Raw genomic sequence first — 24,173 nt, 5'->3', positions numbered from 1 at the left:
CCCAGCAGGCCGATGTGAGGCCAGAGACTGTGGCCTCCGAGGAGCGGGTCGAGCTTGAGGCTTGTCCCAGGCAGAAAAAGGCAGAGGTATCAACTTGACCTTCCCAGGAGGAGGCCGCTCATACTGGGCTGGAGACGGACACTCTGTTTCAGCACTGCTGTCTGGTTTCTGGGCTTGGACTTGCGTTTTCTCAGGACCCTTCCCCTCACGTGGGGTATGCCGCCATGGCTGGATAGCTGGGGGTGGCTGGGGGTCTTTGGGGTTGCTTGACTTTCCCAAGAGCCGACAGGAAGAGAGCCCAGTTTTCGTCTCATTCTTCTTCCCCAGCGCATGAAGAACCTTCACAGACTCCAGCATGCGCACGCCAAGGGAGGTTCGAGGCTTTTGAAAGCTCTGTTGGAGAAGCTCAGTTTGGTGTTCCTTTCGCTTCGTGTGGGGGATTGCTGGCTTCTCTTCTGCCTTGACTTTGTTCCCTGACTGCTTGTTCTCCTCAGCCTTGTTTCTCCCTCTGGTCCTTTTGGTCTTTTCCTGCCCGTGGCTCTTAGTTTTGCTGATCTTTCTGGATGCAGCTTTCTGAGGTTTGCCTTGAGAGTGCTTGGCCGTGTTCACAGGAGCCCTGTCACTGACTGCAGCGTGGCATATAACCACTTCTCCCCCTAACAGGCACTCTGGATTCTTTGGCTGGATTTTGGCCTTGGGAGCGCCACTGATAGGCTCAGAGGCTTTCTGTTTGTTCTTCCTGGGTTGATCAGAGGGAACCTTTATGACACTTGGCTTTTCCTGCACCTGATTCACCTTAATGGCTCTGGTGTCTTTAGCTTTGATCACGTTGGGACCTTGGGATTGATCAAGATCTTTCAAAGGATTAAAGAGCTGGGGAAGGTGAATATCCTCCGCCAGTGTAGTAATGTCTGCAAGACCACTGCTAGGTTCAATCCCATTTTCAAGTGTCCCTAGGTCCTGACGACTCCGGCTGTTCTCTCCCAGATCAGCATTTTCAGAACCAGGCTGCTCCTCTTGGCTGAGGGGATCGGTGCAGGCCAGCGGCTGGTGAATATCAGGGATTCCTAAAGGGAGTAGTGGAGGATCTTGGTTCTCTGTTGGGATCTGGTAGGCATCCAGAGGCTTTGAAAGCTTGGTTTTGATATCATCCACGTGCTTACTCTCTATTTGTCCCTGGCTTGGAGCTGGAGGCAGGGCCAGGAGACGCCTGGCACTCTGGACTGGAGCTGTCACTGAAATGTCCCCAAGTTCAGATGGTGGGTTACTCTCAAGTATGTGGCTGTTTCTGCTACTGCAGGACTTGGGGAGTTCTTGACTTTGTGTCACACAAAACGTCTGGCTTGGAGGTTGCAATCCCAGGGAATTTTTCATCACCAGGGGGGAGGTCTCCATCCCTACAAAGGGATCAAGGGAGAAGTCAGTCCCTGGTAAGTGAGATGCTCCCCCTAAACACCAACACAGCAGTCGTGTACCTTTCAAGGGGTTCAGGGGCAAGATGGGCAAGGCATTTCTACTAACTCTTCTTAAGGATCATGGACAGTGCCCTATGCTACGAGGTAAGCGGTGACTGTTGTAATTCTTACTGGTGAGCCTTTCCTGTCGCTGATTCTCGGCTCGCTTTGTATTTCATAGGACTGTTATAAGTCCAATACAAAATGAGTCTTATTTTTAAAAACCTGAAATGTTTTACAAAGCCTAGCATTCTCATATAGGGTCCTTTCCATTCTCCCCACTTTCCCGAGAGGCCAAGAACACGTCACACCATGAACTAGGAGAGGGGGTAGAGCCCTTGCTGATGAAATACATCAACAAAGACAGAGTCTTAGCCTGCTTGCTCTCTGGACAGGATCTCGGACCACAAGGTCTTCAATCCTGGTATAAATGAAGGAAGTGAGGACAGTTCAACTGGCACTCTCATAACAAGAGTTCTGAAACACCTTCCGAAGAGACTATAGCAGTAGATGAGGGAAGGGAGTGCTACAGTGTGGCAGTACAGGGGGAACGATCGGCTACAGCAGTGAAAAGTGTGGTACCGATTGGTGTGCTCTCGGGGTTCTTGTACATGTAGCATAGATGACCTCTACAGTGGCCCTCCCACCTTCCCACCTGCATTAGGTGTTCTTTTTTTTGTAATTTATGTTTATGTATTTATTTACTGTTTGAACTTATTTATTCTACGTATTTATTTTTTTGGCTGCACTGGGTCTCTCATTGCTGTGCACGGGCTTTCTCTAGTTGGCGGCTAGCGGGGGCTACTCTTGGTTGCGGTGTGCGGGCTTCTCATCGCGGTGGCTTCTCTTTGTTGCGGAGCATGGGCTGTAGGCACGTGGGCTTCGGTAGTTGAGGCTCACGGGCTCTAGAATGCAGGCTCCGTCGTTGTGGCACATGCGCTTAGTTGCTGCACGGCATGTGGGATCTTCGCAGACCAGGGCTCGAACCCGTGTCCCCCGCATTGCATTGGCAGGCGGATTCTTAACCACGGCGCCACCAGGGAAGCCCTAGGTGTTCTCATAGAGAGTCTAAAAACAGAGGGCACTGAGCGAAGGTAGTGGTTATTAAAGGCTCAGGATCTAAATTCTACCTGCCTCTACACCCCTTCCCAGCTGTCGATTTGACCCCATTTTTGAGTGCCGACCTCATTCTTCAACTTTCTCTGGCGTTTGTTATACTCACCTTGAAAACTTGTTTCTGTGATGCGTTGAGCAGACACAGGGTGGCAGACTGCAGAGGTGGAAGCTGGTGGTCGGATATTTGTGGGCTGAATCTCCTTCAGTCCCATTCCCATTTCTGGTTGCCCAGAGGCCCGACTTCCTGTGTATGACGCCGAGCCGTAGGATTGCGGGCAGGAGCCAAGTTCTCCATACAGTAAAGACCCCAGTGTGCCTTGGTGATAGTAATATACCTGGCTTCCTTCCTGGCAGGGAAGTGGCAGGCGGCTCTGCCCCTGATTTGGAATCTGAGATGGTGTTCCCTGAGCAAGGCTGGCAGAAAGCGATGGATGTAGAGGGACCATGTTCTTGGCGTCTGAAGTTTTATCATACTGGGCTGCCAGAAACATGGAGGAGGCAGCTGTGTGGCGGTCAGTGAGTGCCAGAGTAAAGTCTCCGAGTGAAGAAGAATTCTTTTCAGTGCTTGCTGTGATGTCCCACTCAAGAACACCTGGATAGGAAGCAGCTGAAGTGGAGATCTGGCTGTGGTCAGTAACTCCAGATAACATAGTCGTGCTAGAATGTTGGTAAAGGTAGGCACTACCCATGAGTGTCTGGAAAGGGGTACCAGTAGCCGATGCCGAACTGACGGCAGGGGCAGAGACTCTGGAGAAGTTGCAGACACTTCGTGTTAGGGAAGTTGCATTGCTCACCACAGGAGGAGAATGCTGCAGAGAATTTAGAGTTCCAAGTAGAGATGGATGTTGGAAATTTTCTGTAAGAACAAGAGGGTCATGAAAAACTCAGGGAGGTTGAGAAATTCTCACTACGTTTGAGGAACGGCATCATCTGAAGGTTCTTGCTATCAGGACACCTCTACTATCACTACTTCCTGAGAAACCCAAAATCAGACAGTTAATGATGGCTGTAAGGACTGAGCAGTTTTCCACTCTTCTCTATTAACTGCCTGTGCTCCCATCTTGGGCACAGACGGGCAGAAGAGCCAAGTGGTGTGGTTCAGAGATTGTTCTCTAGGCTGGAAGCAACCTTCTCCCTGCCCTGTCTTTCCCTTCAGCCTGCACTCGTATTGACTTCTATGCTATTTCCTAGACTGGAAGCATTTTAGAACTAGGAGGCCCTTAGAGAACTTCGATGTTCTCAGTCTCATTTCGTGAGTAAGGAAACTGAGGCTCAGAGAGGTCGGGTTGACTTGTTCAAGTTCTCTCATTATGTTAGTATCATTACCAGGTTTCAGAACCTAAGTATCCTGACTTCCTTGCCAGGACTCCACTCTGAGCATGATACTGCCAGAAAGCAGGAGAAATAGAACTTATAATATAGGCATTTTTTTTGTCCATTAGAAAACAGTACGGCTATTACCATTGTCGTCTTCAGTGTCTCCCTTTGCTTGTGCAGTTCCCACGCTATTACCTAGAGGTGACGTACAGCTCAGTCCAACTGGTGAATTGAAAGAGTCATTTTTGCCCTCTTCAAGCCCGGTTTCTCATCCTACCTCAAAATGATTACCCGAAAGTGGATTTCTTAAGTGCTTTTGGAAAGGGAAAAGTTATCTGATTACTTCAGATTCCTCACCTATAAAGTGGTTATAACACCACCACCAATAATAATAGCAGTAATAATTAATAGATGAATAAGCTGATCTATTGCGTATGATTTATATGGAGGAAGATACAATAAGTTCTAGAAAGACAAAGAAAAATCATGACAAGCATATTACGTTAACGAAAAAGAAATCCATAGATATTAATGAAAACTGGGGTATGTGGCAAGTATCGAAGCCTAATGAATTTACTAACAAATGGCATTCTGTACCATCCATGCAATATTATGAAAGTGAATTTTGCCCACTCTATTTTAGTGAATACTATTAACCAGAAGACACGATGGAGGTGATAGAGGTGAATGAATTCCTAGCCAATGCATACAGACAGAGAAGGTATGTCAGTAAAAAATGCATAACAAGCAACAGAATGCAATAAATGTGCATGTATAGGTAGCCACAACACATATAGACAAGTATTTCAATGAAAACCGGTACGAAGCAGACAGCAAAATAATAAGTGTAAAAGAGTTTCATTATTGTGCTCCTTCATATTTTTACCCAGCAAGTAAGAGGTATTAAGCCTAGGAGAAATATATATTTCAATGAATATAGCTTATATAATAAGCAGAAAGGAAGCTTAAAATGTATCAGGAAGGTTTTTGGATTTATCCTAGAACTTAGATTAGAATCATCTTCAGCATCCAAGAAGATGGCATCCCAAAACCTCAAAAAACCATCATGCCTAGAATCCAATTAAAAAAGATTTTCAAATGTAAGAAAATCCACAGGACTCCACAATATGGTTTTCGATAAACGTGGATGTTTGTTTGTTTTGTTTCTTTGGCCGCGCCGCGTGGCCCTGGCCGTGAAAGCACCGAGTCCTAAGCACTGGACCGCCAGGGAATTCCCTAAGTGGGGGGGGGAATTAGAGATGTGGGGCTTGACTTTTTCTTCTTCTTCTTCGGTAGCTAAGCTCTACAAGCGAACGATGGCTGTTGATCAATGTGCTCTCTGTGTTAGGAAGGAAATAACTGTAAAAATGAAAAGCAGCCTTGCCTTAGAACCTACATATCACACCAAGGAAAATAGTCCTTCTGATTCAATTTAGAAGATATCACTTAAAATGTTGAATTGGTGAAATGTCTACCTAGTTTAAAAATTAGAAAGAATAAAACACTGAAAAGCAGCCCCCTAGATAACCACTGTGGTTGCTTGTTTATAGGAGGCATCATTTCTAAAACGTATTTCTAAAATGTTTATATTCAAAACTGTCAAGTGGCCAACTGTATTCAGAGAGGCAATAAAAGAAAGAAAACGGAGTATGACTTTTCTGATAAGCTGCCTTTCCCGGTGATCCCCTGTTCTGGCCTTACTTTCCTTCTTAAGTCTGTTAATGTAAGGGTTTGCTACCATCAACTTGGTTTTGCCCTGCTCTGAGCAGGTTTCCCTCTGTGCTGTTTCTGCTTTAATTGAAAATCTTTGGTTCCCATCAGCATTCCATTGCAAACTCCGTTTTTCTTGAGAGCTCCTCTATGCTTTCCCTCTTCATTCTTACATTTTCTCCCATCTCTTGGTGCCTGTTGGCCTGTGCTAATGAAAACCGTCCTAAACTTCCTTACGCTCGACTCTGTGCCTCCCTGTAGAGCCCAGTACTCTCCATCCTCTCTCCCTATTCTCTCTTTTCAACTAGTCGAAATCCTAGTGGAGGGAGACCATTAGAGATGAAACATCTTGGTATATATTGCTAGTTTTCTATGTCCCCTGGCTTTTCTGTGTTTCTGTTGAAACACTCTTGAGAAGTGTCTGATTTCGTTTTCTACATGGGTACCCTTTAAGGCTCAATACTGGAAAAGAAGGGGATCAGAGTGATCAACCCAATGTGGTATCCTAACGTAACAGTTAAGGAAAGCAACAGGCTTTGTGAGACAGCCAGTGATTTGTCCAAAGTCACACAGATAGTAAACGTCAAAGTCAAAAGTGAAATTAGGTCTCCAGACTTGTAGTTCAATACTTTCCCTCATTATTCCATGCTATTTTGAATCTCCTACTCAATTTAGGGGCAAAAGAAATCGAACGCAAAACTTTCCAAAGTTTCTTTTCTTACCTGACATGGTCAGAGAAGAGGAAGCATCCACTGCAGGTACAAGGGATGAGGAGACAACACTAGAGGATGTCTGAGTGGCTGCAGCTGAACGGCGCACGTGTCCAGTACAGAGGTCACTGGTTACTGGTCCAAACAGCTCCACGGAAACCCCAAGGCTCTACCAAGTGGTAGTAGGTTTGGGAGGAGAGTGATGTCACAAAGCAGGCAGTTGAAAGGTATGAGAGAGCCAATAGGGAGGTCCGATCCCCAACAGGAAGGCGGGCTTGGGTGAAGAGAGTGTAGGAGAGCTAAAACAACACCTGAGTTTCTGAGCTTTGGGGAGGAGGAAATCCTAGAAGACAGATTTACCTCCCCCAGGCTCTTCCATTAGGGAAATCATTGCCACATTTCTTACAGACGTTCATTAATACACTGAACTAAGAGTTACTTATATTCTACAGAGTATTCTATTTTATGTATCATATACTTAGAGCTATATAGATCTTCTTTAATTAATAATCCTTAGGAAGGAAAGAGCCATCTAGTTTGAACTATTACAGTTGTTCTGAAATCAGATGTGTCTAATGAGTGAACTGATAGCAGCTTTTAAGGAGCCAAAGTAGGGATTAAGAAGCTCTCTTTGTAACTTGGTTCAAGAGTAGGGTGAAGTTTCTTGAGTGTACCTTGTGGAGAATGTTGTGGTCCAAGGCTCTTCTCTTTTAGTTTCTTCTCCTTGACTCCTACCTTCCTTGGGCTGGGCTAGGCTGGGGGCCAGGTTGGACTTGCGACTTAACGTTTCTCTTCCGCTTTCTCTTTTTTTTTTTTCTTCCATTATGGGCATTGCTTCGAGGACAAGCCTTGATCTTGCATTGGACGTTACTTCCTGTCACCTTCCAGCAGCAGGAGTCTTCTTTTCAGTGCTTGATGCTTCACGAAATAGACTCTGCCCGTTGGCAGCAAATACCAGAGAGCTAGGAGACAGAGCTGGTTGCAGACCTTTCCTCTTCCAGCCTTTGGTTGCAATTGTTTGGCCCATAATTTGCTAGCTCTAGTTCCTTGGGCCACACAGGTATCCTGCCATCTCCAGCTCTTGTTATATGTGAGAGACATTCTGAACACTGTCCCTTTTTCTTTGCACAGAAGTATATACAGTGTGGCAGTTACTGTAATCTCCTCCGCCTTGCAAACAGCCACTCTAGAATCTTGGACCTCTAGGACTCTCTGTCTTGCATGCTTGGGGGCAAGGCCAAGCAAAATGAAGAGGAGAATAATTAGAGAAAGAGGAGGACGTTGGTGGAGAATTGGGAGCAGGTAAGGTGAAAGGGCACAGGAGAAAAGAGATGCATGTAGACTTTTTGGTTTCTGTGGGAAACAGGTTGACACACTTGGGCCTCATTTGGTATTAACAGAACAGAGAGTTAAAGATCTAAGTAGCTAGATAGTGTGCAGCAACTGCCATGAAGTCTGTACACTGAAGAGAACAGTCTCACATCTAGTTTTCATTTTGTTTTATGTCATAGTACCTTATTTATAGCATTCACTGGTGTGTTTGTAGAATACAGATGTTTTCAAATGCTCTGGTTTTGTCTACATGGTTATCTCCTTGTCCTGTTTGTAAGGAATCCAACATTGTAAGACATATTGCATGTTTTTCTCTTGACGATTGTTGACCTTGAAGCGTCATGAACTAACTTGAGCTGTTGGATTCTGTGGAGAAACGTTCAAAAGGGTCTGTGAAAAAGGCACTGTGGTGAGTCGCATTATGCACCCGAGCGTAAGGAGCAAGATATCTGCCACCAGCCCAGCTTGGCCTGGATTGCCTCTGTTTTAGTTCCCCTGGTTAGTGCTTTTCTCCCTAACCACTCTTGTGACTGTGATAATGTGAGTAAGGGCGGAGTTGCTAATGATCTATGTGTGAGGTAAGCTGGTTTGAGGGAGGAAATCTATGGACCTAGTCATTTTCCTTGGTGGTAAGCTTTCAGGGGTGCAGAGATGGATCTTCCTGGGGCCTTTTCTGGTCCCAGGAAGATATCGCATAGATGGGACCTCCCAAGACACACATTGAATCTTTAGGCCTGTTTTTCCTATTATGAGGTACGAACGAGTTTCTTCACTGATGGGGATGATGCTTATCTGAGAAGAAATTGTGAAAGGTGGTGTAGTGTAGAGGTGTGGCTTAAGCTTTTAAGTTTTCCTCCAGGTTTTTCCCCTAAGCTTCCTACTTCGGACGGCCTACTTACATGATACTAGTAGGTGATGTCCGGCTAACAACTTCCTAAATATACCTGCAAGCCAGATCAGTGTCTCTTTTCTCTGTATTCCCATGGAAATCAAGAGTCCCGCCGAATTTTCCATCGAAACAGTTGATTTGTGTTGTCTCTAGGAATTCTAAAGGGCGTACCGTTGCTTCCTAACCGGTGTCATTTGGGAGATCCGCCTCTGTACGTTCAAATGATTAATTTTGAGACTTTGCTCATGTGTGCAGTAAACCCTTGAATTCCCTAAGACCTTCCTTTCCTCCATCTCCTACCCCATTAAGCCCGCTTCAGTTCATCTCCTGAATTTCTTTGGAATCTGTCAGCCAGCTCTTCCTCAACTTCCTAATACTGAACTTGCCTGTCTGTTGCGATTAGGTCCTAACTGGTGTCCATATATCTTGTTTCCTTCCAATCCACTCTTCACACAAGAAACCTTCAAAGCAAGTTGGAACGTTGCTCATAAACATCGCTCACAAGCATTGTTTTGAGAATAGAAAACACACTGTTGGCCTTTAAGACTCTGCGTGGTCTAGAATCCTCTCTGCTTCTCTAGCCCCATCTTGTGCCACTTTTGCCCTCACTTTCTATGCTTCAGATACACTGAATTAACCTTAGTTCTCACTCATCTGACAGAAGTCAGTTCAGATACTATTTTTCACTGTGATTCCTAGCATTAAGGAATTTGATTATCAGGTTTTGTATGAGGACTATTTCATCAGGGGTACAGAAGTTCTGGCCATCTCTGGTTTTGGATATCCCTTATTTGTTGAGACCTTTGCGTTGTTTGGTTGCCTTTTGTCTGTTTTCCAGATGGGAAAACAGGAACAAGGGAAGTATAGGTTATTACTAGGTGGGGTTGAACAAGTGGAGCAGCAAACTGCAAAGCAGAAAGAAGAGGGACGTACTATAGAGGGATATGACTTCCATTCTCAAGGCGCCTGCATCCTGTGCAGGGAGACAGCCTAACATAAAATGTGCCTAACAACAAATATATTGACTTCTTACTAAAAATCTCCAGTTCATAGAACCGAGGGGTTTGTACCTTCTCCTTTAAAAGTGATAGTCCTGGGACTTCCCCGGTGGTCCCGTGGTGAAGACTCTGCGCTTCCAATGCAGCAGGCGTGGGTTCAATCCCTGGTTGGGGAGCTAAGATCCCACATGCTGCGCAGCCAAAGAAATTTTTTTCGAACGTTATACTCCTGTATTGTTGGCTTTAGTGGTTTAGATTTTGTTGTACTGTTAAGAAGATTTCAGTTTATTTACCGGGAACAAACAACACATAATGTAAAAATAGTTTCCCAGAAACGATTTCCATCATTCTCTTCCTCCCTTTCTCCCGCAGACTGGTGTTTCACCTTGACAAGTTCTCTGTCATTCCATAGGAAAGCTGTCTGGCTTGGAGGTTGCAATCCCAGGGAATTTTTCATCAGCGGGGAAGTCTCCATCACTACAGAGGAATCAAGGGAGAAGTCAGTCCCTGGTAAGTGAGATGCTCCCCCTAAACACCAACACAGCAGTCGTGTACCTTTCAAGGGGTTCAGGGGCAAGATGGGCAAGGCATTTCTACTAACTCTTCTTAAGGATCACGGACAGTGCCCTATGCTACGAGGTAAGCGGTGACTGCTGTAGTTCTTACTGGTGATCCTTTCCTGTCACTGATTCTCGGCCTTCTTTGTATTTCATAGGACTGTTGTCAGTCCAATACAAAATGAGTCTTATTTTTAAAAACCTGAAATGTTTTACAGAGCCTAGCATTCTCATATAGGGTCCTTTCCATTCTCCCCACTTTCCCGAGAGGCCAAGAACACTTCACACCATGAACTAGGAGAGGGGGTAGAGCCCTTTCTGATGAAATACATCAACAAAGACAGAGCCTTAGCCTGCTTGCTCTCTGGACAGGATCTCGGACCACAAGGTCTTCAATCCTGGTATAAATGAAGGAAGTGAGGACAGTTCAACTGGCACTCTCATAACAAGAGTTCGGAAACACCTTCCGAAGAGACTATAGCAGTAGATGAGGGAAGGGAGTGCTACAGTGTGGCAGTACAGGGGGAACGATCGGCTACAGCAGTGAAAAGTGTGGTACCGATTGGTGTGCTCTCGGGGTTCTTGTACATGTAGCATAGATGACCTCTACGGTGGCCCTCCCACCTTCCCACCTGCATTAGGTGTTCTTTTTTTTTGTAATTTATGTTTATGTATTTATTTATTGTTTGAACTTATTTATTCTACGTATTTATTTTTTTGGCTGCACTGCGTCTCTCATTGCTGTGCACGGGCTTTCTCTAGTTGGCGGCTAGCGGGGGCTACTCTCGGTTGCGGTGTGCGGGCATCTCATCGCGGTGGCTTCTCTTGTTGCGGAGCATGGGCTGTAGGCACGTGGGCTTCGGTAGTTGAGGCTCACGGGCTCTAGAATGCAGGCTCCGTCGTCGTGGCACATGCGCTTAGTTGCTGCACGGCATGTGGGATCTTCGCAGACCAGGGCTCGAACCCGTGTCCCCTGCATTGGCAGGCGCCACCAGGGAAGCCCTAGGTGTTCTCATATAGAGTCTAAAAACAGAGAGCACTGAGAGAAGGTAGTGGTTATTAAAGGCTCAGGATCTAAATTCTACCTGTCTCTACACCCCTTCCCAGCTGTCGATTTGACCCCATTTTTGAATGCTGACCTCATTGTTCAACTTTTCTCTGCCGTCTGTATACTCACCTTGAAAACTTGTTTCTGTGATGCGTTGAGCAGACACAGGGTGGCAGACTGCAGAGGTGGAAGCTGGTGGTCGGATATTTGTGGGCTGAATCTCCTTCAGTCCCATTCCCATTTCTGGTTGCCCAGAGGCCCTACTTCCTGTGTGTGACGCCGAGCCGTAGGATTGCGGGCAGGAGCCAAGTTCTCCATACAGTAAAGACCCCAGTGTGCCTTGGTTACAGTAATATACCTGGCTTCCTTCCTGGCAGGGAAGTGACAGGCGGCTATGCCCCTGCTTTGTTCGTGGGCCTCCTGATCCAGCAGTTCCCTTGGCTCTGCCCCTGTCGTCAGCTGCCCCTAGGATAACTCTGAGCCCTAGCCACTTCTCTGGTAGATTTCCCTATTCCCCCACTACAGTCACACCTGAATAAGGCAACTCAGACCTTTCAGAGATGTGTCCTGAACCTCTTGTTTTCTGAAATACCTATCTGGTGGTTGTGAGACTTAAGGCCAGCGTCCCCGAGAGACTTTTTCTATTTCTCCTAGTAAACCTAGACTCATCTTCTGTCACCTTCAACTCTACTCCAATTGTGTTCTTTCAACCCAGACCTCTGACCCTGCTTTTTACTTCTGCCATTTCATCCTCGCTCCTGCTTCCTTTCCTAAATCCATACGTCTCTTTTGGCCTTCCTAGCCCTGGGCCAAGTTCCTTCCTCTTTGCTCAGTTTTTACCCCTTTCCTTCATTCTCCCATCCAACTTTCAGTCCTTCCTTTCTCACGCCCCAGTTAGCAGCATCTGAAAATTCGAAAGGTTTGTTACTCGTCTATTAATTGTATTCCATTTACTTATTCAGTTCTATACCTGTCTTACCTGTGTATGGAAGAACAGCTGGTAGCCAAGGTGGCACCAAGAATCCTAGCAGCTCTCACTTGACGTATCCGTAGTAGTCGGCAATTTCCATTTCGTTTTCCCTCTCGGTGAAAAATTGCAGCTTGCCCGAAGAGGTGTATCTGGCAGCATTCTCCCGTTGTTGTTGAGCCCGCCTCTTCATGGCCTCTCGCTCTGGCCTCTGCTCTTGTTCGATGGGCTTTGACATGACTGGCTCAGGCACGTTGGGTTCCCTCCATGGAACTCGTTGCTTGCTGAAGTCTTGGAGTAGAAAGTGGGTTTGGAGCTTGGGTGGGGACTGGCGCTTATTCACAGCAGGGGGAACAGGCTCCCGCTGGAGAGGAGCGCCAGATGAAGTTTTGGAGGGTGCAGGCCTAGGAGCAGCAGACTGAGGGACACGAGGCTGGGTATGGTTGGGCCAAGCCGGTTGGGTTGGGTTGGTCACAGTTGGCTGAGCTGGTTTGGCGGGGCCTGGCAAAGAGGCAGGAGCTGGCTGGGATGAATTGGCTGCAGCAGGTTGAGCTGAGTCAGTAGAACCAGGCTGGGCACGGTAAGCCCCAGCAGGCCGATGTGAGGCCAGAGACTGTGGCCTCCGAGGAGCGGGTCGAGCTTGAGGCTTGTCCCAGGCAGAAAAAGGCAGAGGTATCAACTTGACCTTCCCAGGAGGAGGCCGCTCATACTGGGCTGGAGACGGACACTCTGTTTCAGCACTGCTGTCTGGTTTCTGGGCTTGGACTTGCGTTTTCTCAGGACCCTTCCCCTCACGTGGGGTATGCCGCCATGGCTGGATAGCTGGGGGTGGCTGGGGGTCTTTGGGGTTGCTTGACTTTCCCAAGAGCCGACAGGAAGAGAGCCCAGTTTTCGTCTCATTCTTCTTCCCCAGCGCATGAAGAACCTTCACAGACTCCAGCATGCGCACGCCAAGGGAGGTTCGAGGCTTTTGAAAGCTCTGTTGGAGAAGCTCAGTTTGGTGTTCCTTTCGCTTCGTGTGGGGGATTGCTGGCTTCTCTTCTGCCTTGACTTTGTTCCCTGACTGCTTGTTCTCCTCAGCCTTGTTTCTCCCTCTGGTCCTTTTGGTCTTTTCCTGCCCGTGGCTCTTAGTTTTGCTGATCTTTCTGGATGCAGCTTTCTGAGGTTTGCCTTGAGAGTGCTTGGCCGTGTTCACAGGAGCCCTGTCACTGACTGCAGCGTGGCATATAACCACTTCTCCCCCTAACAGGCACTCTGGATTCTTTGGCTGGATTTTGGCCTTGGGAGCGCCACTGATAGGCTCAGAGGCTTTCTGTTTGTTCTTCCTGGGTTGATCAGAGGGAACCTTTATGACACTTGGCTTTTCCTGCACCTGATTCACCTTAATGGCTCTGGTGTCTTTAGCTTTGATCACGTTGGGACCTTGGGATTGATCAAGATCTTTCAAAGGATTAAAGAGCTGGGGAAGGTGAATATCCTCCGCCAGTGTAGTAATGTCTGCAAGACCACTGCTAGGTTCAATCCCATTTTCAAGTGTCCCTAGGTCCTGACGACTCCGGCTGTTCTCTCCCAGATCAGCATTTTCAGAACCAGGCTGCTCCTCTTGGCTGAGGGGATCGGTGCAGGCCAGCGGCTGGTGAATATCAGGGATTCCTAAAGGGAGTAGTGGAGGATCTTGGTTCTCTGTTGGGATCTGGTAGGCATCCAGAGGCTTTGAAAGCTTGGTTTTGATATCATCCACGTGCTTACTCTCTATTTGTCCCTGGCTTGGAGCTGGAGGCAGGGCCAGGAGACGCCTGGCACTCTGGACTGGAGCTGTCACTGAAATGTCCCCAAGTTCAGATGGTGGGTTACTCTCAAGTATGTGGCTGTTTCTGCTACTGCAGGACTTGGGGAGTTCTTGACTTTGTGTCACACAAAACGTCTGGCTTGGAGGTTGCAATCCCAGGGAATTTTTCATCACCAGGGGGGAGGTCTCCATCCCTACAAAGGGATCAAGGGAGAAGTCAGTCCCTGGTAAGTGAGATGCTCCCCCTAAACACCAACACAGCAGTCGTGTACCTTTCAAGGGGTTCAGGGGCAAGATGGGCAAGGCATTTCTACTAACTCTTCTTAAGGATCATGGACAGTGCCCTATGCTACGAGGTAAGCGGTGACTGTTGTAATTCTTACTGGTGAGCCTTTCCTGTCGCTGATTCTCGGCTCGCTTTGTATTTCATAGGACTGTTATAAGTCCAATACAAAATGAGTCTTATTTTTAAAAACCTGAAATGTTTTACAAAGCCTAGCATTCTCATATAGGGTCCTTTCCATTCTCCCCACTTTCCCGAGAGGCCAAGAACACGTCACACCATGAACTAGGAGAGGGGGTAGAGCCCTTGCTGATGAAATACATCAACAAAGACAGAGTCTTAGCCTGCTTGCTCTCTGGACAGGATCTCGGACCACAAGGTCTTCAATCCTGGTATAAATGAAGGAAGTGAGGACAGTTCAACTGGCACTCTGATAACAAGAGTTCGGAAACACCTTCCAAAGAGACTATAGCAGTAGATGAGGGAAGGGAGTGCTACAGTGTGGCAGTACAGGGGGAACGATCGGCTACAGCAGTGAAAAGTGTGGTACCGATTGGTGTGCTCTCGGGGTTCTTGTACATGTAGCATAGATGACCTCTACAGTGGCCCTCCCACCTTCCCACCTGCATTAGGTGTTCTTTTTTTTGTAATTTATGTTTATGTATTTATTTACTGTTTGAACTTATTTATTCTACGTATTTATTTTTTTGGCTGCACTGGGTCTCTCATTGCTGTGCACGGGCTTTCTCTAGTTGGCGGCTAGCGGGGGCTACTCTTGGTTGCGGTGTGCGGGCTTCTCATCGCGGTGGCTTCTCTTTGTTGCGGAGCATGGGCTGTAGGCACGTGGGCTTCGGTAGTTGAGGCTCACGGGCTCTAGAATGCAGGCTCCGTCGTTGTGGCACATGCGCTTAGTTGCTGCACGGCATGTGGGATCTTCGCAGACCAGGGCTCGAACCCGTGTCCCCCGCATTGCATTGGCAGGCGGATTCTTAACCACGGCGCCACCAGGGAAGCCCTAGGTGTTCTCATAGAGAGTCTAAAAACAGAGGGCACTGAGCGAAGGTAGTGGTTATTAAAGGCTCAGGATCTAAATTCTACCTGCCTCTACACCCCTTCCCAGCTGTCGATTTGACCCCATTTTTGAGTGCCGACCTCATTCTTCAACTTTCTCTGGCGTTTGTTATACTCACCTTGAAAACTTGTTTCTGTGATGCGTTGAGCAGACACAGGGTGGCAGACTGCAGAGGTGGAAGCTGGTGGTCGGATATTTGTGGGCTGAATCTCCTTCAGTCCCATTCCCATTTCTGGTTGCCCAGAGGCCCGACTTCCTGTGTATGACGCCGAGCCGTAGGATTGCGGGCAGGAGCCAAGTTCTCCATACAGTAAAGACCCCAGTGTGCCTTGGTTATAGTAATATACCTGGCTTCCGTCCTGGCAGGGAAGTGACAGGCGGCTCTGCCCCTGATTTGGAATCTGAGATGGTGTTCCCTGAGCAAGGCTGGCAGAAAGCGATGGATGTAGAGGGACCATGTTCTTGGCGTCTGAAGTTTTATCATACTGGGCTGCCAGAAACATGGAGGAGGCAGCTGTGTGGCGGTCAGTGAGTGCCAGAGTAAAGTCTCCGAGTGAAGAAGAATTCTTTTCAGTGCTTGCTGTGATGTCCCACTCAAGAACACCTGGATAGGAAGCAGCTGAAGTGGAGATCTGGCTGTGGTCAGTAACTCCAGATAACATAGTCGTGCTAGAATGTTGGTAAAGGTAGGCACTACCCATGAGTGTCTGGAAAGGGGTACCGGTAGCCGATGCCGAACTGACGGCAGGGGCAGAGACTCTGGAGAAGTTGCAGACACTTCGTGTTAGGGAAGTTGCATTGCTCACCACAGGAGGAGAATGCTGCAGAGAATTTAGAGTTCCAAGTAGAGATGGATGTTGGAAATTTTCTGTAAGAACAAGAGGGTCATGAAAAACTCAGGGAGGTTGAGAAATTCTCACTACGTTTGAGGAACGGCATCATCTGAAGGTTCTTGCTATCAGGACACCTCTACTATCACTACTTCCTGAGAAACCCAAAATCAGACAGTTAATGATGGCTGTAAGGACTGAGCAGTTTTCCACTCTTCTCTATTAACTGCCTGTGCTCCCATCTTGGGCACAGACGGGCAGAAGAGCCAAGTGGTGTGGTTCAGAGATTGTTCTCTAGGCTGGAAGCAACCTTCTCCCTGCCCTGTCTTTCCCTTCAGCCTGCACTCGTATTGACTTCTATGCTATTTCCTAGACTGGAAGCATTTTAGAACTAGGAGGCCCTTAGAGAACTTCGATGTTCTCAGTCTCATTTCGTGAGTAAGGAAACTGAGGCTCAGAGAGGTCGGGTTGACTTGTTCAAGTTCTCTCATTATGTTAGTATCATTACCAGGTTTCAGAACCTAAGTATCCTGACTTCCTTGCCAGGACTCCACTCTGAGCATGATACTGCCAGAAAGCAGGAGAAATAGAACTTATAATATAGGCATTTTTTTTGTCCATTAGAAAACAGTACGGCTATTACCATTGTCGTCTTCAGTGTCTCCCTTTGCTTGTGCAGTTCCCACGCTATTACCTAGAGGTGACGTACAGCTCAGTCCAACTGGTGAATTGAAAGAGTCATTTTTGCCCTCTTCAAGCCCGGTTTCTCATCCTACCTCAAAATGATTACCCGAAAGTGGATTTCTTAAGTGCTTTTGGAAAGGGAAAAGTTATCTGATTACTTCAGATTCCTCACCTATAAAGTGGTTATAACACCACCACCAATAATAATAGCAGTAATAATTAATAGATGAATAAGCTGATCTATTGCGTATGATTTATATGGAGGAAGATACAATAAGTTCTAGAAAGACAAAGAAAAATCATGACAAGCATATTACGTTAACGAAAAAGAAATCCATAGATATTAATGAAAACTGGGGTATGTGGCAAGTATCGAAGCCTAATGAATTTACTAACAAATGGCATTCTGTACTATCCATGCAATATTATGAAAGTGAATTTTGCCCACTCTATTTTAGTGAATACTATTAACCAGAAGACACGATGGAGGTGATAGAGGTGAATGAATTCCTAGCCAATGCATACAGACAGAGAAGGTATGTCAGTAAAAAATGCATAACAAGCAACAGAATGCAATAAATGTGCATGTATAGGTAGCCACAACACATATAGACAAGTATTTCAATGAAAACCGGTACGAAGCAGACAGCAAAATAATAAGTGTAAAAGAGTTTCATTATTGTGCTCCTTCATATTTTTACCCAGCAAGTAAGAGGTATTAAGCCTAGGAGAAATATATATTTCAATGAATATAGCTTATATAATAAGCAGAAAGGAAGCTTAAAATGTATCAGGAAGGTTTTTGGATTTATCCTAGAACTTAGATTAGAATCATCTTCAGCATCCAAGAAGATGGCATCCCAAAACCTCAAAAAACCATCATGCCTAGAATCCAATTAAAAAAGATTTTCAAATGTAAGAAAATCCACAGGACTCCACAATATGGTTTTCGATAAACGTGGATGTTTGTTTGTTTTGTTTCTTTGGCCGCGCCGCGTGGCCCTGGCCGTGAAAGCACCGAGTCCTAAGCACTGGACCGCCAGGGAATTCCCTAAGTGGGGGGGGGAATTAGAGATGTGGGGCTTGACTTTTTCTTCTTCTTCTTCGGTAGCTAAGCTCTACAAGCGAACGATGCTGTTGATCAATGTGCTCTCTGTGTTAGGAAGGAAATAACTGTAAAAATGAAAAGCAGCCTTGCCTTAGAACCTACATATCACACCAAGGAAAATAGTCCTTCTGATTCAATTTAGAAGATATCACTTAAAATGTTGAATTGGTGAAATGTCTACCTAGTTTAAAAATTAGAAAGAATAAAACACTGAAAAGCAGCCCCCTAGATAACCACTGTGGTTGCTTGTTTATAGGAGGCATCATTTCTAAAACGTATTTCTAAAATGTTTATATTCAAAACTGTCAAGTGGCCAACTGTATTCAGAGAGGCAATAAAAGAAAGAAAACGGAGTATGACTTTTCTGATAAGCTGCCTTTCCCGGTGATCCCCTGTTCTGGCCTTACTTTCCTTCTTAGTCTGTTAATGTAAGGGTTTGCTACCATCAACTTGGTTTTGCCCTGCTCTGAGCAGGTTTCCCTCTGTGCTGTTTCTGCTTTAATTGAAAATCTTTGGTTCCCATCAGCATTCCATTGCAAACTCCGTTTTTCTTGAGAGCTCCTCTATGCTTTCCCTCTTCATTCTTACATTTTCTCCCATCTCTTGGTGCCTGTTGGCCTGTGCTAATGAAAACCGTCCTAAACTTCCTTACGCTCGACTCTGTGCCTCCCTGTAGAGCCCAGTACTCTCCATCCTCTCTCCCTATTCTCTCTTTTCAACTAGTCGAAATCCTAGTGGAGGGAGACCATTAGAGATGAAACATCTTGGTATATATTGCTAGTTTTCTATGTCCCCTGGCTTTTCTGTGTTTCTGTTGAAACACTCTTGAGAAGTGTCTGATTTCGTTTTCTACATGGGTACCCTTTAAGGCTCAATACTGGAAAAGAAGGGGATCAGAGTGATCAACCCAATGTGGTATCCTAACGTAACAGTTAAGGAAAGCAACAGGCTTTGTGAGACAGCCAGTGATTTGTCCAAAGTCACACAGATAGTAAACGTCAAAGTCAAAAGTGAAATTAGGTCTCCAGACTTGTAGTTCAATACTTTCCCTCATTATTCCATGCTATTTTGAATCTCCTACTCAATTTAGGGGCAAAAGAAATCGAACGCAAAACTTTCCAAAGTTTCTTTTCTTACCTGACATGGTCAGAGAAGAGGAAGCATCCACTGCAGGTACAAGGGATGAGGAGACAACACTAGAGGATGTCTGAGTGGCTGCAGCTGAACGGCGCACGTGTCCAGTACAGAGGTCACTGGTTACTGGTCCAAACAGCTCCACGGAAACCCCAAGGCTCTACCAAGTGGTAGTAGGTTTGGGAGGAGAGTGATGTCACAAAGCAGGCAGTTGAAAGGTATGAGAGAGCCAATAGGGAGGTCCGATCCCCAACAGGAAGGCGGGCTTGGGTGAAGAGAGTGTAGGAGAGCTAAAACAACACCTGAGTTTCTGAGCTTTGGGGAGGAGGAAATCCTAGAAGACAGATTTACCTCCCCCAGGCTCTTCCATTAGGGAAATCATTGCCACATTTCTTACAGACGTTCATTAATACACTGAACTAAGAGTTACTTATATTCTACAGAGTATTCTATTTTATGTATCATATACTTAGAGCTATATAGATCTTCTTTAATTAATAATCCTTAGGAAGGAAAGAGCCATCTAGTTTGAACTATTACAGTTGTTCTGAAATCAGATGTGTCTAATGAGTGAACTGATAGCAGCTTTTAAGGAGCCAAAGTAGGGATTAAGAAGCTCTCTTTGTAACTTGGTTCAAGAGTAAGGTGAAGTTTCTTGAGTGTACCTTGTGGAGAATGTTGTGGTCCAAGGCTCTTCTCTTTTAGTTTCTTCTCCTTGACTCCTACCTTCCTTGGGCTGGGCTAGGCTGGGGGCCAGGTTGGACTTGCGACTTAACATTTCTCTTCCGCTTTCTCTTTTTTTTTTTTCTTCCATTATGGGCATTGCTTCGAGGACAAGCCTTGATCTTGCATTGGACGTTACTTCCTGTCAACTTCCAGCAGCAGGAGTCTTCTTTTCAGTGCTTGATGCTTCACGAAATAGACTCTGCCCGTTGGCAGCAAATACCAGAGAGCTAGGAGACAGAGCTGGTTGCAGACCTTTCCTCTTCCAGCCTTTGGTTGCAATTGTTTGGCCCATAATTTGCTAGCTCTAGTTCCTTGGGCCACACAGGTATCCTGCCATCTCCAGCTCTTGTTATATGTGAGAGACATTCTGAACACTGTCCCTTTTTCTTTGCACAGAAGTATATACAGTGTGGCAGTTACTGTAATCTCCTCCGCCTTGCAAACAGCCACTCTAGAATCTTGGACCTCTAGGACTCTCTGTCTTGCATGCTTGGGGGCAAGGCCAAGCAAAATGAAGAGGAGAATAATTAGAGAAAGAGGAGGACGTTGGTGGAGAATTGGGAGCAGGTAAGGTGAAAGGGCACAGGAGAAAAGAGATGCATGTAGACTTTTTGGTTTCTGTGGGAAACAGGTTGACACACTTGGGCCTCATTTGGTATTAACAGAACAGAGAGTTAAAGATCTAAGTAGCTAGATAGTGTGCAGCAACTGCCATGAAGTCTGTACACTGAAGAGAACAGTCTCACATCTAGTTTTCATTTTGTTTTATGTCATAGTACCTTATTTATAGCATTCACTGGTGTGTTTGTAGAATACAGATGTTTTCAAATGCTCTGGTTTTGTCTACATGGTTATCTCCTTGTCCTGTTTGTAAGGAATCCAACATTGTAAGACATATTGCATGTTTTTCTCTTGACGATTGTTGACCTTGAAGCGTCATGAACTAACTTGAGCTGTTGGATTCTGTGGAGAAACGTTCAAAAGGGTCTGTGAAAAAGGCACTGTGGTGAGTCGCATTATGCACCCGAGCGTAAGGAGCAAGATATCTGCCACCAGCCCAGCTTGGCCTGGATTGCCTCTGTTTTAGTTCCCCTGGTTAGTGCTTTTCTCCCTAACCACTCTTGTGACTGTGATAATGTGAGTAAGGGCGGAGTTGCTAATGATCTATGTGTGAGGTAAGCTGGTTTGAGGGAGGAAATCTATGGACCTAGTCATTTTCCTTGGTGGTAAGCTTTCAGGGGTGCAGAGATGGATCTTCCTGGGGCCTTTTCTGGTCCCAGGAAGATATCGCATAGATGGGACCTCCCAAGACACACATTGAATCTTTAGGCCTGTTTTTCCTATTATGAGGTACGAACGAGTTTCTTCACTGATGGGGATGATGCTTATCTGAGAAGAAATTGTGAAAGGTGGTGTAGTGTAGAGGTGTGGCTTAAGCTTTTAAGTTTTCCTCCAGGTTTTTCCCCTAAGCTTCCTACTTCGGACGGCCTACTTACATGATACTAGTAGGTGATGTCCGGCTAACAACTTCCTAAATATACCTGCAAGCCAGATCAGTGTCTCTTTTCTCTGTATTCCCATGGAAATCAAGAGTCCCGCCGAATTTTCCATCGAAACAGTTGATTTGTGTTGTCTCTAGGAATTCTAAAGGGCGTACCGTTGCTTCCTAACCGGTGTCATTTGGGAGATCCGCCTCTGTACGTTCAAATGATTAATTTTGAGACTTTGCTCATGTGTGCAGTAAACCCTTGAATTCCCTAAGACCTTCCTTTCCTCCATCTCCTACCCCATTAAGCCCGCTTCAGTTCATCTCCTGAATTTCTTTGGAATCTGTCAGCCAGCTCTTCCTCAACTTCCTAATACTGAACTTGCCTGTCTGTTGCGATTAGGTCCTAACTGGTGTCCATATATCTTGTTTCCTTCCAATCCACTCTTCACACAAGAAACCTTCAAAGCAAGTTGGAACGTTGCTCATAAACATCGCTCACAAGCATTGTTTTGAGAATAGAAAACACACTGTTGGCCTTTAAGACTCTGCGTGGTCTAGAATCCTCTCTGCTTCTCTAGCCCCATCTTGTGCCACTTTTGCCCTCACTTTCTATGCTTCAGATACACTGAATTAACCTTAGTTCTCACTCATCTGACAGAAGTCAGTTCAGATACTATTTTTCACTGTGATTCCTAGCATTAAGGAATTTGATTATCAGGTTTTGTATGAGGACTATTTCATCAGGGGTACAGAAGTTCTGGCCATCTCTGGTTTTGGATATCCCTTATTTGTTGAGACCTTTGCGTTGTTTGGTTGCCTTTTGTCTGTTTTCCAGATGGGAAAACAGGAACAAGGGAAGTATAGGTTATTACTAGGTGGGGTTGAACAAGTGGAGCAGCAAACTGCAAAGCAGAAAGAAGAGGGACGTACTATAGAGGGATATGACTTCCATTCTCAAGGCGCCTGCATCCTGTGCAGGGAGACAGCCTAACATAAAATGTGCCTAACAACAAATATATTGACTTCTTACTAAAAATCTCCAGTTCATAGAACCGAGGGGTTTGTACCTTCTCCTTTAAAAGTGATAGTCCTGGGACTTCCCCGGTGGTCCCGTGGTGAAGACTCTGCGCTTCCAACGCAGCAGGCGTGGGTTCAATCCCTGGTTGGGGAGCTAAGATCCCACATGCTGCGCAGCCAAAGAAATTTTTTTCGAACGTTATACTCCTGTATTGTTGGCTTTAGTGGTTTAGATTTTGTTGTACTGTTAAGAAGATTTCAGTTTATTTACCGGGAACAAACAACACATAATGTAAAAATAGTTTCCCAGAAACGATTTCCATCATTCTCTTCCTCCCTTTCTCCCGCAGACTGGTGTTTCACCTTGACAAGTTCTCTGTCATTCCATAGGAAAGCTGTCTGGCTTGGAGGTTGCAATCCCAGGGAATTTTTCATCAGCGGGGAAGTCTCCATCACTACAGAGGAATCAAGGGAGAAGTCAGTCCCTGGTAAGTGAGATGCTCCCCCTAAACACCAACACAGCAGTCGTGTACCTTTCAAGGGGTTCAGGGGCAAGATGGGCAAGGCATTTCTACTAACTCTTCTTAAGGATCACGGACAGTGCCCTATGCTACGAGGTAAGCGGTGACTGCTGTAGTTCTTACTGGTGATCCTTTCCTGTCACTGATTCTCGGCTTTCTTTGTATTTCATAGGACTGTTGTCAGTCCAATACAAAATGAGTCTTATTTTTAAAAACCTGAAATGTTTTACAGAGCCTAGCATTCTCATATAGGGTCCTTTCCATTCTCCCCACTTTCCCGAGAGGCCAAGAACACTTCACACCATGAACTAGGAGAGGGGGTAGAGCCCTTTCTGATGAAATACATCAACAAAGACAGAGCCTTAGCCTGCTTGCTCTCTGGACAGGATCTCGGACCACAAGGTCTTCAATCCTGGTATAAATGAAGGAAGTGAGGACAGTTCAACTGGCACTCTCATAACAAGAGTTCTGAAACACCTTCCGAAGAGACTATAGCAGTAGATGAGGGAAGGGAGTGCTACAGTGTGGCAGTACAGGGGGAACGATCGGCTACAGCAGTGAAAAGTGTGGTACCGATTGGTGTGCTCTCGGGGTTCTTGTACATGTAGCATAGATGACCTCTACGGTGGCCCTCCCACCTTCCCACCTGCATTAGGTGTTCTTTTTTTTTGTAATTTATGTTTATGTATTTATTTACTGTTTGAACTTATTTATTCTACGTATTTATGTTTTTGGCTGCACTGGGTCTCTCATTGCTGTGCACGGGCTTTCTCTAGTTGGCGGCTAGCGGGGGCTACTCTCGGTTGCGGTGTGCGGGCATCTCATCGCGGTGGCTTCTCTTGTTGCGGAGCATGGGCTGTAGGCACGTGGGCTTCGGTAGTTGAGGCTCACGGGCTCTAGAATGCAGGCTCCGTCGTCGTGGCACATGCGCTTAGTTGCTGCACGGCATGTGGGATCTTCGCAGACCAGGGCTCGAACCCGTGTCCCCTGCATTGGCAGGCGCCACCAGGGAAGCCCTAGGTGTTCTCATATAGAGTCTAAAAACAGAGAGCACTGAGAGAAGGTAGTGGTTATTAAAGGCTCAGGATCTAAATTCTACCTGTCTCTACACCCCTTCCCAGCTGTCGATTTGACCCCATTTTTGAATGCTGACCTCATTGTTCAACTTTTCTCTGCCGTCTGTATACTCACCTTGAAAACTTGTTTCTGTGATGCGTTGAGCAGACACAGGGTGGCAGACTGCAGAGGTGGAAGCTGGTGGTCGGATATTTGTGGGCTGAATCTCCTTCAGTCCCATTCCCATTTCTGGTTGCCCAGAGGCCCTACTTCCTGTGTGTGACGCCGAGCCGTAGGATTGCGGGCAGGAGCCAAGTTCTCCATACAGTAAAGACCCCAGTGTGCCTTGGTTACAGTAATATACCT

The 24,173-nt window shown here is 46.1% G+C and overlaps 1 protein-coding gene across 4 annotated transcripts in view; it reads left to right on the top strand.

The window, feature by feature from the left end:
• Positions 1–24,173, top strand: part of LOC309622100 (uncharacterized protein) — a 75,180-nt gene that overhangs the window by 9,636 nt on the left and 41,371 nt on the right. The window contains exons 1-3 of one of the 4 annotated variants that reach the window (XM_082409273.1): positions 1,512–1,559; positions 9,899–10,036; positions 22,581–22,718. In XM_082409273.1, the coding sequence (XP_082265399.1) occupies positions 1,550–1,559; positions 9,899–10,036; positions 22,581–22,718 (286 nt within the window). In that variant the 5' untranslated portion in view covers positions 1,512–1,549. Of the gene's footprint in view, positions 1–1,511; positions 1,560–3,026; positions 3,200–9,898; positions 10,037–15,710; positions 15,884–22,580; positions 22,719–24,173 lie in introns of those variants that run through there. The other 3 variants (XR_014240493.1, XR_014240492.1, XR_014240494.1) reach the window with 3 other exon arrangements.

This window comes from Balaenoptera borealis (genome assembly GCF_965194805.1).
Source record: "Balaenoptera borealis genome assembly, contig: HAP1_SCAFFOLD_1520, whole genome shotgun sequence".
Classification (NCBI taxonomy): Eukaryota; Metazoa; Chordata; class Mammalia; order Artiodactyla; family Balaenopteridae; genus Balaenoptera; species Balaenoptera borealis.
Note: the sequence above shows the minus strand (reverse complement) of the source record. Positions and strands in the feature narration are given on the sequence as shown.